This window comes from Neophocaena asiaeorientalis, unplaced genomic scaffold (assembly GCF_003031525.2).
Source record: "Neophocaena asiaeorientalis asiaeorientalis breed wild unplaced genomic scaffold, Neophocaena_asiaeorientalis_V1.1 scaffold606, whole genome shotgun sequence".
In the NCBI taxonomy this organism is placed as follows: Eukaryota; Metazoa; Chordata; class Mammalia; order Artiodactyla; family Phocoenidae; genus Neophocaena; species Neophocaena asiaeorientalis.
Genome location: NW_020173687.1, coordinates 1,628,435 through 1,641,361, shown reverse-complemented (window position 1 = coordinate 1,641,361; position 12,927 = coordinate 1,628,435). Strand labels below are relative to the sequence as shown.

At 56.4% G+C, this 12,927-nt stretch overlaps 1 protein-coding gene across 1 annotated transcript in view; it reads right to left on the bottom strand.

Moving 5' to 3' along the window:
- TAF4 (TATA-box binding protein associated factor 4) overlaps positions 1 to 12,921 on the bottom strand; it is a 72,481-nt gene extending 59,560 nt beyond the window's left edge. The window contains exon 1 of the mRNA XM_024750196.1: positions 12,650 to 12,921. Within this exon, the coding sequence (XP_024605964.1) occupies positions 12,650 to 12,893 (244 nt within the window). The 5' untranslated portion in view covers positions 12,894 to 12,921. The remainder of the gene's footprint in view (positions 1 to 12,649) is intronic.
- Positions 12,922 to 12,927: the final 6 nt, after the last annotated feature.

Here is a 12,927-nt window from a genome sequence, read left to right as displayed (position 1 = left end):
TACCCACTTCCCCACCCCAAGGGCTGGCTCCGCACCGTCCTCAGCCTGCCCCCACACCGCCCTCTGGGCTCAGTGCCCTCCAGCTCAGTGCCCGGCCCCCAGCGACCTCCTCCAGGGCCTGACCACACACCCTCCTTCCCCCGCTGCACTCTCCGTCCCCAGGTACACGTCCAGGAGCCACCTCGAGCGCCAGGAGGGGCTGTGCTGAGTCCGCAGGCGCGCCAACAGCTCAGGGTGACTCGGACACGGGTGACAGCCCGACGTGATACAGTGGGCCAAAATATGTTAAAAGGATTACTTTCATCTTGTCGTACACTCGTGTTTTTTGTCCTTTTTAACTGCTACTGGAAACTGAACTTTCTGTGTGGCTCACGTCACCTTTCCACCGGAGAGCCATGCTCTAAAATCTCCCATCTTTCAGAAACAAGCCCAGAAACAACCAAAGAGACTGAGACTCCTGAGACTCCACTGGCATGTGCCCCACCGACAGTCCCCAAGCACTGTCCTGACACCCCAAGGGCCCTTCTCACCTTCCCCCAGGCTGGCCCGTTCCGGTCACCAGCCTCCAGGGCCCAGCCCAAGGGCAGCTCCGTCTCCACCTCCCTGCCAGGTATAGACACTCACCTCCTTGACACACTCCTGACCCCACACCTGCCTCCCCGCCCCGAGGGCCCCCTTCTTCCCCCATCTCCTCTGCAGCTGCATCCACCTGTTCCGCCATCAGGCGTCAGAAGGTCTCAGAACACATCTGTGGGCGCTTCTTTCCTCCCTGGCTATCCCGCCCGTCCCCCAAACCAGGCGAGCACACCGACCCCCTGGTTTAAAGTACCATCCCTCTTTCAGGGACCCTCCCTTCCAGGTTCCCAGCCCTGAACCCACTTCTGAATTTGACTCACACCTCAATTCCCGCCGACACTCACTTGGGCATCTAGTGGACAACCGTAACTCAAGCGTCTAGAAGCAAGTGCGTGAGTTTCCGTAAGCAAACAGCTGGCCTGTGCTCAGCATACCCCACACATCGCTGGGAAGCGGCAGCACTTCCTGGGCTGGCGGTTCCTCCCACGACAGGACTGTGCCCCCTGCTCCCCCACTGGAGCTCAGCATATCCCACACATCGCTGGGAAGGGGCAGCACTTCCTGGGCTGCGATTCCTCCCGCGACAGGACTGTGCCCCCTGCTCCCCCACTGGACACCCCAGCAAGGTGAGCGGGGCTGAAGAAGCTGTGGGGTCCCCAGGTGACAAAGGACCGCCCGCCCTACAGGAGGACGACTCCTGCACCGCGACACCCGAGGTCCCAGAAGACGGCCCACAGCACGGCTCTCTCTGCAAAGTTATGGCAAAACCAGACACACGGTTCAGCAACCTTCAGGAAGACGCCACGAGCAGGTACGAAGTGGAAACGAGGGTGTGGTGGCCACGAGTGGGGACAACGGCTGCCGCGGCCGGAGAGGTGGGGGGCCAGACAGTCACGTGGGAGGTGTGCAGGGACCCAGCTCTGCTGCCAGGGGTGTCACAGGTGCTTATTAAACTGTTACATGACCAGAGACCATGACTAATTCACGTCTACACATCTCAGATCCAAACACACTTATCCTGTCCTCCACTGGTCTCCACCAACAGCTTCCTGAAGTCTCGGCCTGTCTACTGAGCGGACAGACCACAAACACCCCCAGGCCTCCTTGACTCAGCGGCGAGCACGTACGCCACGCAAGCGCCACGCTGATGCTGAGGTCAAAGAGGAGCAACACACAAGCCACGCTCCCTGCCCTCAGGTGTCCCTGCTTTGCTAACGAGACCACAGTCAAAACCAACTGGTAACCCACAGGAAGCCCCACCTGTACGGGCTCAGAGCCACCTGCCCCGCTGCTGGGACTCAGTGAGAGACATGCGAGACATGCAGTCCTGAGGAAGGGCCTGCTCGGCCTTGGGGGCCACAGACGCCAGGGTCCAGGAGCAGCACAGGGGCTGGCGCCTGATGACGGGCAGAAGCGTCCGAAAGTGATGTTCTCGGCAAAACGAAGAGCGGCCGTGACGTACGGCTGTGACCCGGGCGCTGACTGATGAGGAAGAAGGCAGGCATGGACTTCCCTGGTGGTGCAGCGGTTAAGAACCCGCCTGCCAATGCAGGGGACATAGGTTCGAGTCCTGGTCCGGGAAGATCCCACATGCCGTGGAGCAACTAAGCCCGTGCGCCACAACTACTGAGCCTGTGCTCTAGAGCCCACGAGCCACAACTACTGAGTCTACATGCCACAACTACTGAGCCTGTGCTCTAGAGCCCGCATGCCACAACTACTGAGCCCGCGTGCCACAACTACTGTGCCCACGTGCCACAACTACTGAAGCCCACGCACCTAGAGCCCGTGCTCCGCAACAAGAGGAGCCACCGCAATGAGAAGCCCGCACACGACAATGAAGAGTAGCCCCCGCTCAGCGCACTAGAGAAAGCTCGCACGTGAAGGAACACACGGCACAACACAGGTGGTAACACAGATCCGAGTGGTGTCCCTGCACAGCCTCGAAAGTGGGCTCACACCGGGCCCCACCCCACCTGCTTCCTGCACACGGTGTACTCCTGCCATCCGGCCGTGCTGACCCGGAGAATGGAGCCCAGATACTCTCCACCTGCTCTGCCCGTGCCCACGCATCCCTGCGCTCACCTGTCCCACCCTGCTAAGGCTAGACCGGAGACACAACACTTGTCTCTAGGGAAGCAGGTCCCCAGCGGGTCGGCAGCCCACACCCACACCAGGAGACTCTGCTGGCAGCCCCGAGGTCGCCAAGCCAACAGCACCCCCAAGCGCAGCCTCAGAGCCCCCCGCGGAGGCGCGTTTGCAAAGCCCCCACAGCTCCAGGACCAGGACGCTAGGCGGCACCAGGCAGCCGTTTCCCAACTGCTCAGCGTGGAAGGGAAGCAGGGGTCAGTCCACGAGGGCCCAGGCCAGGCACCGAGGCCCAGACCCACACAATCACTGACAAGCTCTGGCTCAGGGCTCTCTGCCTGCCTCCCCGTGGCCCAGCTGTAGGCTATCTTTACTACATCACCCGAGGACTTCCAAAGTGAGCCTTCTGAACTGAGTTTCTTAAACTGCCAAACACATAACTAAGTGGCACCAGACCTGACTTGTTATCTAATCAGTCCAAAGCAGCAGAGAAAACTCTGGAGCCTCCAGAACTGAATGTAACAGACAGAACCTCTACTTTGAGAAATTACACCAGGGGAGTAATGTGACTAATGACACTGCATCTCAGAAATGACATAACACAGCGCACTCCTGCCCTCACGCACCGACCTACACTGGTTCAGCAACACGAGCCCATCAGAAAGGCACTCCCTGAGGACAGGACCACACTGTGTCAGCACAAGGTCGGACCTGAACCTGGTGCTCAGTTAGTGCTTGCTGACCGACGAGTGCCCAGCTCTCAAACCACTGCCCTGGCCTGCGGGGCCACGAGTAGGGCTGCTGACTGCCCACCAAGACAGCCCCCGGACACAGGCTGCAGGAGCCCACGGCCTCTGCCATCAGGAGAAAGGTCCCGGGCCTCAAGGCCAGGGTGCCTCCTGACCGCTCACCCTTTCCAGCCGGCAAGGTGGCCTCGACCGGAGCACCTGTGGCCCGTGCAGAGAAGAGCCCGCGGGCGCAGTGAGGGGCCTTTCCAAGCCGGGACCGCAGAGCACAGTCGCTGCCACCCCGAGAAGCCCGCGGCCCGGGCACTCCACGCCCTCCCGCACCTGTGTCTCCAGAACGGGTGGCGGGCACACTCACCCTGGGAACAGCCTCTCGCCATATGGATTTTCCCCGTGAAAAGCCTGGTCCCTGTGCATCAGCTGTTTCAAGTCGGCACAGCCATGAGGGGTGCACAGGAAGGAGCAGGCACCCTGGAGGCCCAGCTGGCCGGCCTCTCTCTGGGCCCAGCCCCTCAGTAACTGGCCGCCGGGTCCCTGAAAAGCCACTCACCTCCAGTCTCAGCATCTTCATCAGGGGAGGTCACCTTCACAGGACCGACCGGCTCCAGAAACCTACAGACCCCTGCATCCCTCCATCTGCACATGGCAGGAAGTCGAGGACTGCAAATCACCTGAGCTCATCAACTCACGCACCGTGTCGAAAGTAACGATGTTCATTCTAAGCCATTTTCATAAATAAAACGGCAAAGAGGCCAGGGAACGGCACTCCCTCAATGACAAACGCCCGGCATCACAAAACACTCTTAAAACAAGTGCCCCATGTTTTTCTTCCCCAAAGAGCTGGCAGCATTCAGGGCCACCCTTTCCTCCTGACCCTCTGCCCGCCCCAACTCCGCCCCAGCAGGGGGCTGCCTACTCCCCACCTTCTCCCAGGAGGCAGCCCTCACTCGCTGGGTCTACGCTGAGGCTCCGTTGGGGGTGACCGTCCACAACCAAAAATCCCATCGAATGCCATGACTCCCAAATTCTGACCTCTTCCAACCTCTCTCGCAAGCTCCTGCCTTATATTTAACTACCCACCTCTGATGTTTCCTCTGGGAATAGGCATCTCAAACTTAACGTGTCCAAACACACACATCTGTCCCCACCCTCACTGCCCACCCAGGGAACGTTCCACCTTCTCCCGTGTCATTGTGGTCCCGAATCTCAGTCCCTCTGGGACTCCCTGGCCTTGAGCCTATCAGCAAGTCCACAGCGCTCCACCCTACGCCGGCACCCCAGGCCCGGCTACCTGCCCCCGCCTGGACGCTGCCCGTCCTGCCCTGGTCACCTCACCCCGGCCACAGACATAAAGTGCTCTCACAACGCAGTTCGGATTCTACCGCTGCGCTGCCGAAAACCCTCCAAAGCCTTCCCAGCGCACCTGGAATAAACTCAAACCCTTCCGGCCCAGGAGCCCCTCCCTGACCTGCCCTGGGGCCCCTGCACTGGCTCCCTCCTCTGCCTGAACCCGGGTCCCAGGCGGCACGTGGCTCCTTTCTCATCACCCAGGTCTCACTCGCCTGCTCGGAAGGGCTTCCCGGCCAGCGGCACCTGCTGGTCCCTCGTCCACTCCTCCATCAACTTAGCGTGAGAAACCCTGCCGAGGCTCCGCTTGTTCGTCCGCTGCCTGCTGCCCAGCACGACGCAGCACCCTGACAGCCGGGGCTCTGTGGAACTGGGGGCCCCCAGCTTGGACCCCGGCACCCCAGCAGCCTGGCTCACTGGCTCAGTCCACACCTGGAAAGCATGAGTGAGATCGGGCCGCCCTCTCCATCAACACCTCCACCAATCAAGGGGTTTAATTAACCTCACTTGGTTGAAAAAAATGTGACGTAAAACTAGATACAACTGTCTAAAGAAGTCTTTAGAACACTATCGATTTCTAAAGAGTCGTATTTTGGCCACATTTCTAAAAACCATGGTTTCAAAAGCGTAAATGGTCGAGCTCTTCAGAAGACAATCTTTATCAAAGACCTGAAAGTGCTCAGCCCAGCAGACACACACAGAGTGGACACAAGGACAGCCACCTAAGGGTCATTCGTGACAAACCAGTGCACATCAGCACAGCAGCCTGTCACGGGGCCTGCGACGAAGTGTTGGCCCGCGGCAGTGGGGGACCAGGCGGACAAAGGGAACTTCAAAGATCGCTGAGGGGTGGGAGCTGCACTCCAGACTCACGCAGGAGAAGGCGGGCCACAGGGCCCCTCTCTTTCCAAACTTCCTAAAGGAATAAATCTAATTTTATGATCCGAAAAAACAGGTGAGGAAAGGAGTCATTTTCAAGTGACTAAGGACTTTAATAACACAGTTACATTTGAAAATCCATCAAGAGCGCTTCCTTTCTAATTCTTCAAGGAAGTGTCGTGGTACCTAAGATGCTACTATTTCACAGCATCTTTACAGATCAAACAGGCACGCATCAGGCCTGTCTCTCATGTGCTGGGCTCACTACCACCCAGCGTCCGTCTGCATAAACCTTATGAAGGTGAGCTCCCCTGTGAGAGGTGTAAAAAACTCCTTTAAACTCCTTTCCTGAGCAGCTGTCCACATACTTCAGCACAAAGTCTCGGAGTGGAGAAGCTGCCTTCTCGCCTTCTCCCCGTGATGCTGAGACACGGCCGTGTGAGTGGTGTGCGCTGCCCTCTCCCTCCCCGAAGCTCACAGGCTCCTCGCTGACCCCACAGGCCTCTCTGCCCTCTGTGGAGTGTCCAGCCAACACCTGCCACTCCGACCAGCGGACACACACCTGGCAGGCCGCGCCCAGCACTGGGGAGGAGGGCTTAGATCTCCTGGCTACTAGAGTCCCGCCCTGTCCACTTGGTGTCTACTCAGACCACTGACCACCCCCGCCAAAACAAGTCACTTGAGAGCTAGAACCTTCTTACCGCTTGCCCCTAAGTTCTAAAATATGACATCCAATTTGATACGGTCGTAAGAACCGTTTTAGGATTTCCCCAACCTCTGGAGCTAGAGAACATTCGGAAACAAGCCCTGGAGGATACTAGTTCCCCAGTGTCAGCGCGGATATCCCGCGTCCTCCTCTTCACCTGGTCACACGTCTCCCGAGTTTGGGCTCAAAATCAGCGTGCATGTCCCTTCCTCCCAGGCCATGTGGAAGAGGCAGAAAATTCCCATCCAGGCTCTAACTTCAGGAGGGAAGGACAAAAGTCCAACTCAGCTTCACAGGGCTGCAGAGGGGCTCTGCAGTCACAGGCCCTGCTTCAAGCCCCGCTCACGATGCCCACGCCAGGAGGGTGGGGAGCTCCCCCGGCCTCCATCCACGGCCTCCATCCACGCCCATGCAGCAGCACGGACAGGCAGGCAGCCGGACAAGGAAGCCGGACAAACAGGGGCGACGTCTATGCACTTCTCAAATGGGGGCGGGGGAGGAATCTAAATTGTGGACATTTTTTGCATCTCTTTGTTTACTAAAGGTTTTAATTCCTTGGTGTAGCTATTCGAGGATATATAAAATTCAAAATTTTTAAGACTTCCCTGGTGGCGCAGTGGTTAAGAATCTACCTGCCAGTGCAGGGGACACGGGTTCGAGCCCTGGTCCGGGAAGACCCCACATGCCGCGGAGCAACTAAGCCCGTGCACCACAACTACTGAGCCTGTGCTCTAGAGCCCGTGAGCCACAACAACTGAACCCACGTGCTGCAACTACTGAAGCCCGCGTGCCTAGAGCCCGTGCTCCACAACGAGAAGCCACCGCGATGAGAAGCCCACGCACCGCAACAGAGTAACCCCCGCTCGCCGCAACTAGAGAAAGCCCGCGCGCAGCAACGAAGACCCAACGCAGCCAAAGATAAATACGTTTATTTTTTAAATTTCAAATTTTCTTATTCAAAGCGTGCACAGCCCTACCCTAGAAATATAAAGTTTCCAATTTTCAATCATGACTTTATAGCACTTGCTCTACTTCACGGAGCATTAAAGAGCAATTATTCTAAGAAAGAAGCTCTGAAGTGCATGCATCTGTAACTCACAGGCCAGGAGCCAGGGTCCCCTCAGGCCCAGCAGGAAACAACACAGTTCAGTCACCCGCCAGGCGCACAGCACCCAGGGCAGAGGGTCCTGCTGCAAACAGCTCCCCTGTCCTTTGCTTTTCTTACTTGGTTCGACTGTTTTATTTACTATCAAAGGCCTGATTAAATAAAAGGCTGCCGACCTCCAGCCTGAGACAAATTTCACAGGTGAGAGCTCTGAACGGCGGCTGAATCAATCAAGACAATCAAGAAAACCTGAGTCTCCTGCTGGCCATCGACACGAAGACAAGGAAAAGTGCTTCCAAGACCTATGCACATTACCCCAAATCTCAGGCAAGTTTCTCCAGAGTCCTTCAAAATCTCTGCTTCAAGATTTTCAAAAACGGTTTTAATTATGTTTTGATCAACTCACATACGACTAGTGATTTATGAAAAAGCTTTCTTAAAAGGTATCATTTAAGATGAGGAAAGCTTACATTTACACTGAAACGGGCTCGGGAAGCATGTCAGGAACCACCGGCATCTCATTACGACTTCAAGGAAACAGACAGGTGCACCGCTGCTCTTTCCACTGAGCCGCTTCCCCCCAGGGCGGGGTCTGAACCGAGCCGCTCCAGTTCCGATCAAACACCACTGCGGGGGGCGGGCAGCGGCCAGAGCCCAGGCTCCACCCCACAGGCTGGGGGGCGAGACAGCCGCCCCCTAGCCAGGAGACCACTTTCCCAACTGCTTCCTTCCAGAGCCCTCGCAAATAAGGACGCACCCCTCATGCAGTGGTACTCAGAAAGTTGTCTCTTCAAACCCTGGTGATTCCGCCACAAGGGCAGGGCCCACTGCCCTGGAGCGCAGTGACAAGAGACACCCCGGAAGGGCCTGAGGGACCCCTTTCCTGGCTGTTGCTAAAACGTGAGAACCACCAGCTCCGAAAGACACCCACCTACGTGTGCAGCCTCATCCTGATGAGTCCACGTCACCAAGACGGCTACATCCACCCTAAAGACGATGCGGACAGCCAGCTTCCAAGGTGGGACAGAGAAAAAGGAAGAGTGACCGCCTGCTTGCCCGCCACGGGCCTCGCCTCCAAGCCAGCGGTGTGGAAGCAAACTCAGAGACACCACCTCTGCTACGCTAAGCAAAAATGCCCAGTGCTGGCCGGGTACAGCTCCCCAAAAGTTTTTTGTTTTTTATTTTTTTCAAATGTCACTGTTATCTAAGGATGTCAAGAGAAAAACTCAGTGAAGGCCTCTGGCCTAAAGTGAGCCCCCTGCCCAGGTCCACTCTCTCTGCAGACAGCTGCACCCCCTTGTCCCCCACGGCTTCCAGGACATGTCCCCCAGGTCTATGGCCCACCTGTGATGACAACCTCAGCAACTTTCTCACAGAACCAGAGCTGGCCACCACACCAGGCTCCCCGGTCACTGAGAACCTGTCCAATCTGGGCATGGTTCTGATGGGAATAAAACTGTGTTTTAGACTTTGCTACATCTACAGCAACATACTGCTTGGAAACCAGTGAGAAACATAATGGAGCTGAGACAGCGTGTGGATAAACGCTACTTGACGGTGGCGCGCACCGCTCCTCCCGATGCAGTTTCACAGTGCTTCACAAAATGGTCAAGCTCACTTTCCACCTGGGGAAACTGAGACTCCAAAGAACCATATGTTCTGTCCCAGGTCAAGAGTGCCCTCAAGTAACAAAATCTAAACTTCTAAGAACATCCCTTGTGCCAAAGCACTTCTGCCGAAGCCGGCCACCAGACGTCCAGAGCCCAAAACTCTGGGGCTGCCACCCGGCTCAGGATCAGCCTTCCCAGAACTCAACCCGGTCCACACAGCACAGTCTGCTACCCTGGACTCTTTTTCCCCTTTCCCCACCATCCAATAATTCTTTTCACCAAGGACGGGAACCCCTGCCCTAGACCTCAGCAGCCTCGAGTGTTCATCTTAAGCCACCAGCCCCATGCAAACATTCCCGAAGCCCAGGTATGGAGGAAAGGTGTTCTATCCCGGAATGAGAACCAACACTTCAGCCAAACCTTAGACCCACGGGAGAACAAATTCTCTGTGAAAGCAGAACAGACAGACATACACTGCTGAAAATGCAAGAAAAGATAACCTTTAGAAATAAGCATCTCTAGCGTAACATCGATCTCAAAAGATCTCTTAAAACCATTTGCGCACACGCCAATTTCGGTGTCGCATCACTTTTCTCTCCTTTCAACTATAATAATAACGTTACTTCGACGTTATGCCCATTCTAAGCTGTACAGAACTAACTAGTGCTTTTCACTGTTCTTGGGTCCACTGCCTTTGCTGCAACAATCTCTCTGAAGGCTTATGTGTTCTTATCATTCCCCACAGCAGATAAAATTGAAACTCTGGTACCCTTAAGTGAGTAAATTAATTACAATAACATCAACGTCTCTTTACACAACTGTCCTGACAAGGAATATCGAGACTGAGTTTACTGAAACCAAGTTCAACACGTGCTCACGGTGGCTGTGGGGATGAAACATGCAAGGCCTGACTGGCCCTCAGGGACTCGGTGAAACCTCTGTCCCTCTGTTTCCCCCCTCGGACTCTGACCTACAGGGAGGGAAGGCACTGGGAGGGGCAGGCCTCTCTCAGCCACGCTCCAACTGCCAACAGTCTGTTACTTCACTTGACACCTAAGCGTAGCTTTGAAAACCCTGCCCACCCCTAATGCCTGAGTACTAACAAGAATGAGTTATCATCCAAGCAACAGTTATTTTTACAAGTTAGTTCCACCTCCACTTTGTACATTTTTATGATGAAAAATTTCAGTGAAAAGGAAGCATCAAACAGAATTTAATATTTTCCGATTGACCAATTATACGAGGTAACTAGAATATTCGTAATCTGTCACTTTGATTTAAAGAACTAATTTGTGCTATTTAAAAGAAGGCACTCTGCTGTGGGGCGCTGGTAGTAATTTTAACTATACTTTTTGTGCTTCTTCTGTTACTAAGGTGAAGCAGCGGAATTAATCAGCGCTCCAAATCAGTAGATCAACTGTGGGGGGAGGGGAGCATGAAGAGATGAATGCGAATCTTTTATTTTCTAGAAAGCATTTGGCCCCTTTAAAGCACAGCTCTCAGCATTTGTCACCCAAATGTCAACATGAGCTGTTCTCTGCTCTCACACGTGGGACTAATGCAAAGACTCGTGAGAACTCATGCAAAGAGTCAGCGCTTTTACAATTTTCTTCAAGGAGTCACCTACTTGTCACATGCAGACATCTCTAACACACCGCTAGCACAGGAGATGAGAGGGAATCCAGGGTCAATCGCAACGAAGATGACAGAGGTGCCCTTTCCAAACCACAGCTTCCTCCCCCCAGAAGAAATAAGGTAGCGAAGGCTTCACCTACGCAGAGGCCCAGACCAAGGGGATCCAGTCAACCCCAAACAGCCACACCTACAGGCACCATCCAGGCAGGCCGGGGGGTGGGGGGGGACGGGGGACACGACGATGGCCTCCGCCCCGCCCTGGGAGCCAGGCACAGCGCGCCGGTCTCGCAAAATTTACTGACGAGCTCACACCAGTTTTCAATAACAAAAGTGCAGCGCATGGAACCGGCCTTGCTAGGAGCGAGGAAGGTGCCGAGAACCAATGAGGAGGTATTTTAATAAGTAGGTAAAAAGTATTTTGACATTTTCCATAATGTGCTACAACCACGAATTCTCTTTTTTAAACGTTACTGAAGATCAAACATATCTTCCACTAAAAGGTCAAAAGACACATAATGAGCAAAACACAACCTTTAATAAAACCCTCCTACAAACTCAAAAACAAACAAACTGTGCTGTAAGGGGCAGCCCGCACATCTCAAGTAACTTACACCCCCCCTCCTCCCCTCACAGCAGGGGGGCTCCCACAACCACCCAAAAACGCTGCTCTTGGCTGGAGCCTCCCCTCCTCCCACCCGTGTGACATCAGGTCCTTGCCAGACTTCACCACGGCTCCAAACCTCACAGCACTTTGACAGCAAATCCTTCCTTCCAAGACGCTGAAATCCTCTCAAGGTGACCAACCGTTCTTTTCCGAAAGCATGGGGGACACAGGCACAGGACGTGCTGTTTCTACCACTCCAGTACGGCGGCACACGTTACTACACAGCAGGGGAGGAGCGCTCCGAGTCCGCGCAGGCGAGGCGGAGGGCATGGAAGGGAAGACAGGGAGCCTCCAGTGCTGGAGTTTCTCTCTGCCCAGGAAGCCCGAAACAAAGCAGCGGGACACGTAATGCCGTGGGGCACCTTTCGCTGGCGAACCTAAAGAGCTGCCGAGATGACGGGAGATGGAGCGTGGGGTCAAGGAGGCTCGCGGTCCTCCTGCACCGTCTGTACCTCCGAGGGACCCGCTGATGGGAGAGCACGTGCCCACCGCTGACTTCACTGGTAATAATCAAGGTAACCGGCATCCTCTAAGTGAGGACGCCGTGCAGAACGACACCGTGCCTACGAGGAGTGCTGAAACACGGCTGCAGAGCGGGCGTGAGGCAAGGGCTCCGACCAGGAAGGCTGTGTGCCCCGCGACTCCTCCAGGCTCACCTGGGAACTCTGCCATCCTGGTGTCAGCAAGGCAGCAAAAGCTTTCCGTGCAACCTTGCCCAGCCTCGTGGAGGGGGCGTCACTCCGCCGACCTCACCAGGAAAGGGGGGTCCCTAGCCCACCGGCAGGGGACACCAATCACAGCCCAGCATAATAAACGAGCAGAAGAGTTCAATGAGGACACAGACCACATGCCTGATCCCAGAAATCAGAGAGGGAAGTGCCAAGCATGGGAAAGCCACGGGCCCAGGCTGAACGACCCAGTAAGTTGTCCCCGGAGCACCAGCTGCTACTGCTCTCCACCGTGCGGGGACTGGGCAGGGGCACGCAGGGCCAGGAAGGGAGCAAAGGACCCACTTGCCGGACTGGCAGTCCTGGCAGAGAAGCTCTGCAACGCAAAGGACTAAGCTGGAGCCAAGCACTGCACCAGGTAGGAGGCCCCCACTGCCACATCACACACACACACCCGCACACACACTCGCATGCCCAGGACCGTCCCGCGCCGGGGCAGAGGCGCACCCCCGCTCGCAGCAGGCCCACGCAGGGCCCATGACCTCCGCGTCCTGCCAGCGCGACAACTTCCTGGACGCCCAGCTGCGAGGCACGAACGCACTCGCCCGGCGGCGCGGCCACTCACCTGGGGGCAGCTGGAAGTTCTGGATGTTGGTCGGGTTCTGCGGCGGCTGCGGCAGGCGTGGGGCGAGGACCGTGGGCGTCAGCGTGGCCCGGATCCCGCCGGTGGTGGCCGAGGGCGTCCTGGGCAGGCTCTGGGTCACCGCGCTGGTCGAGCCCTTGGGCAGCCCGGTGGGGGTACCGGGGGCCGGCGGTGGGAGGCCGGCGGCGGCGGGCAGAGCCCCTTGCATAGTTGGCCCGAGGATCATGCCGGCCCCCGCGCCGGCCGGGCAGCTGGCCGCC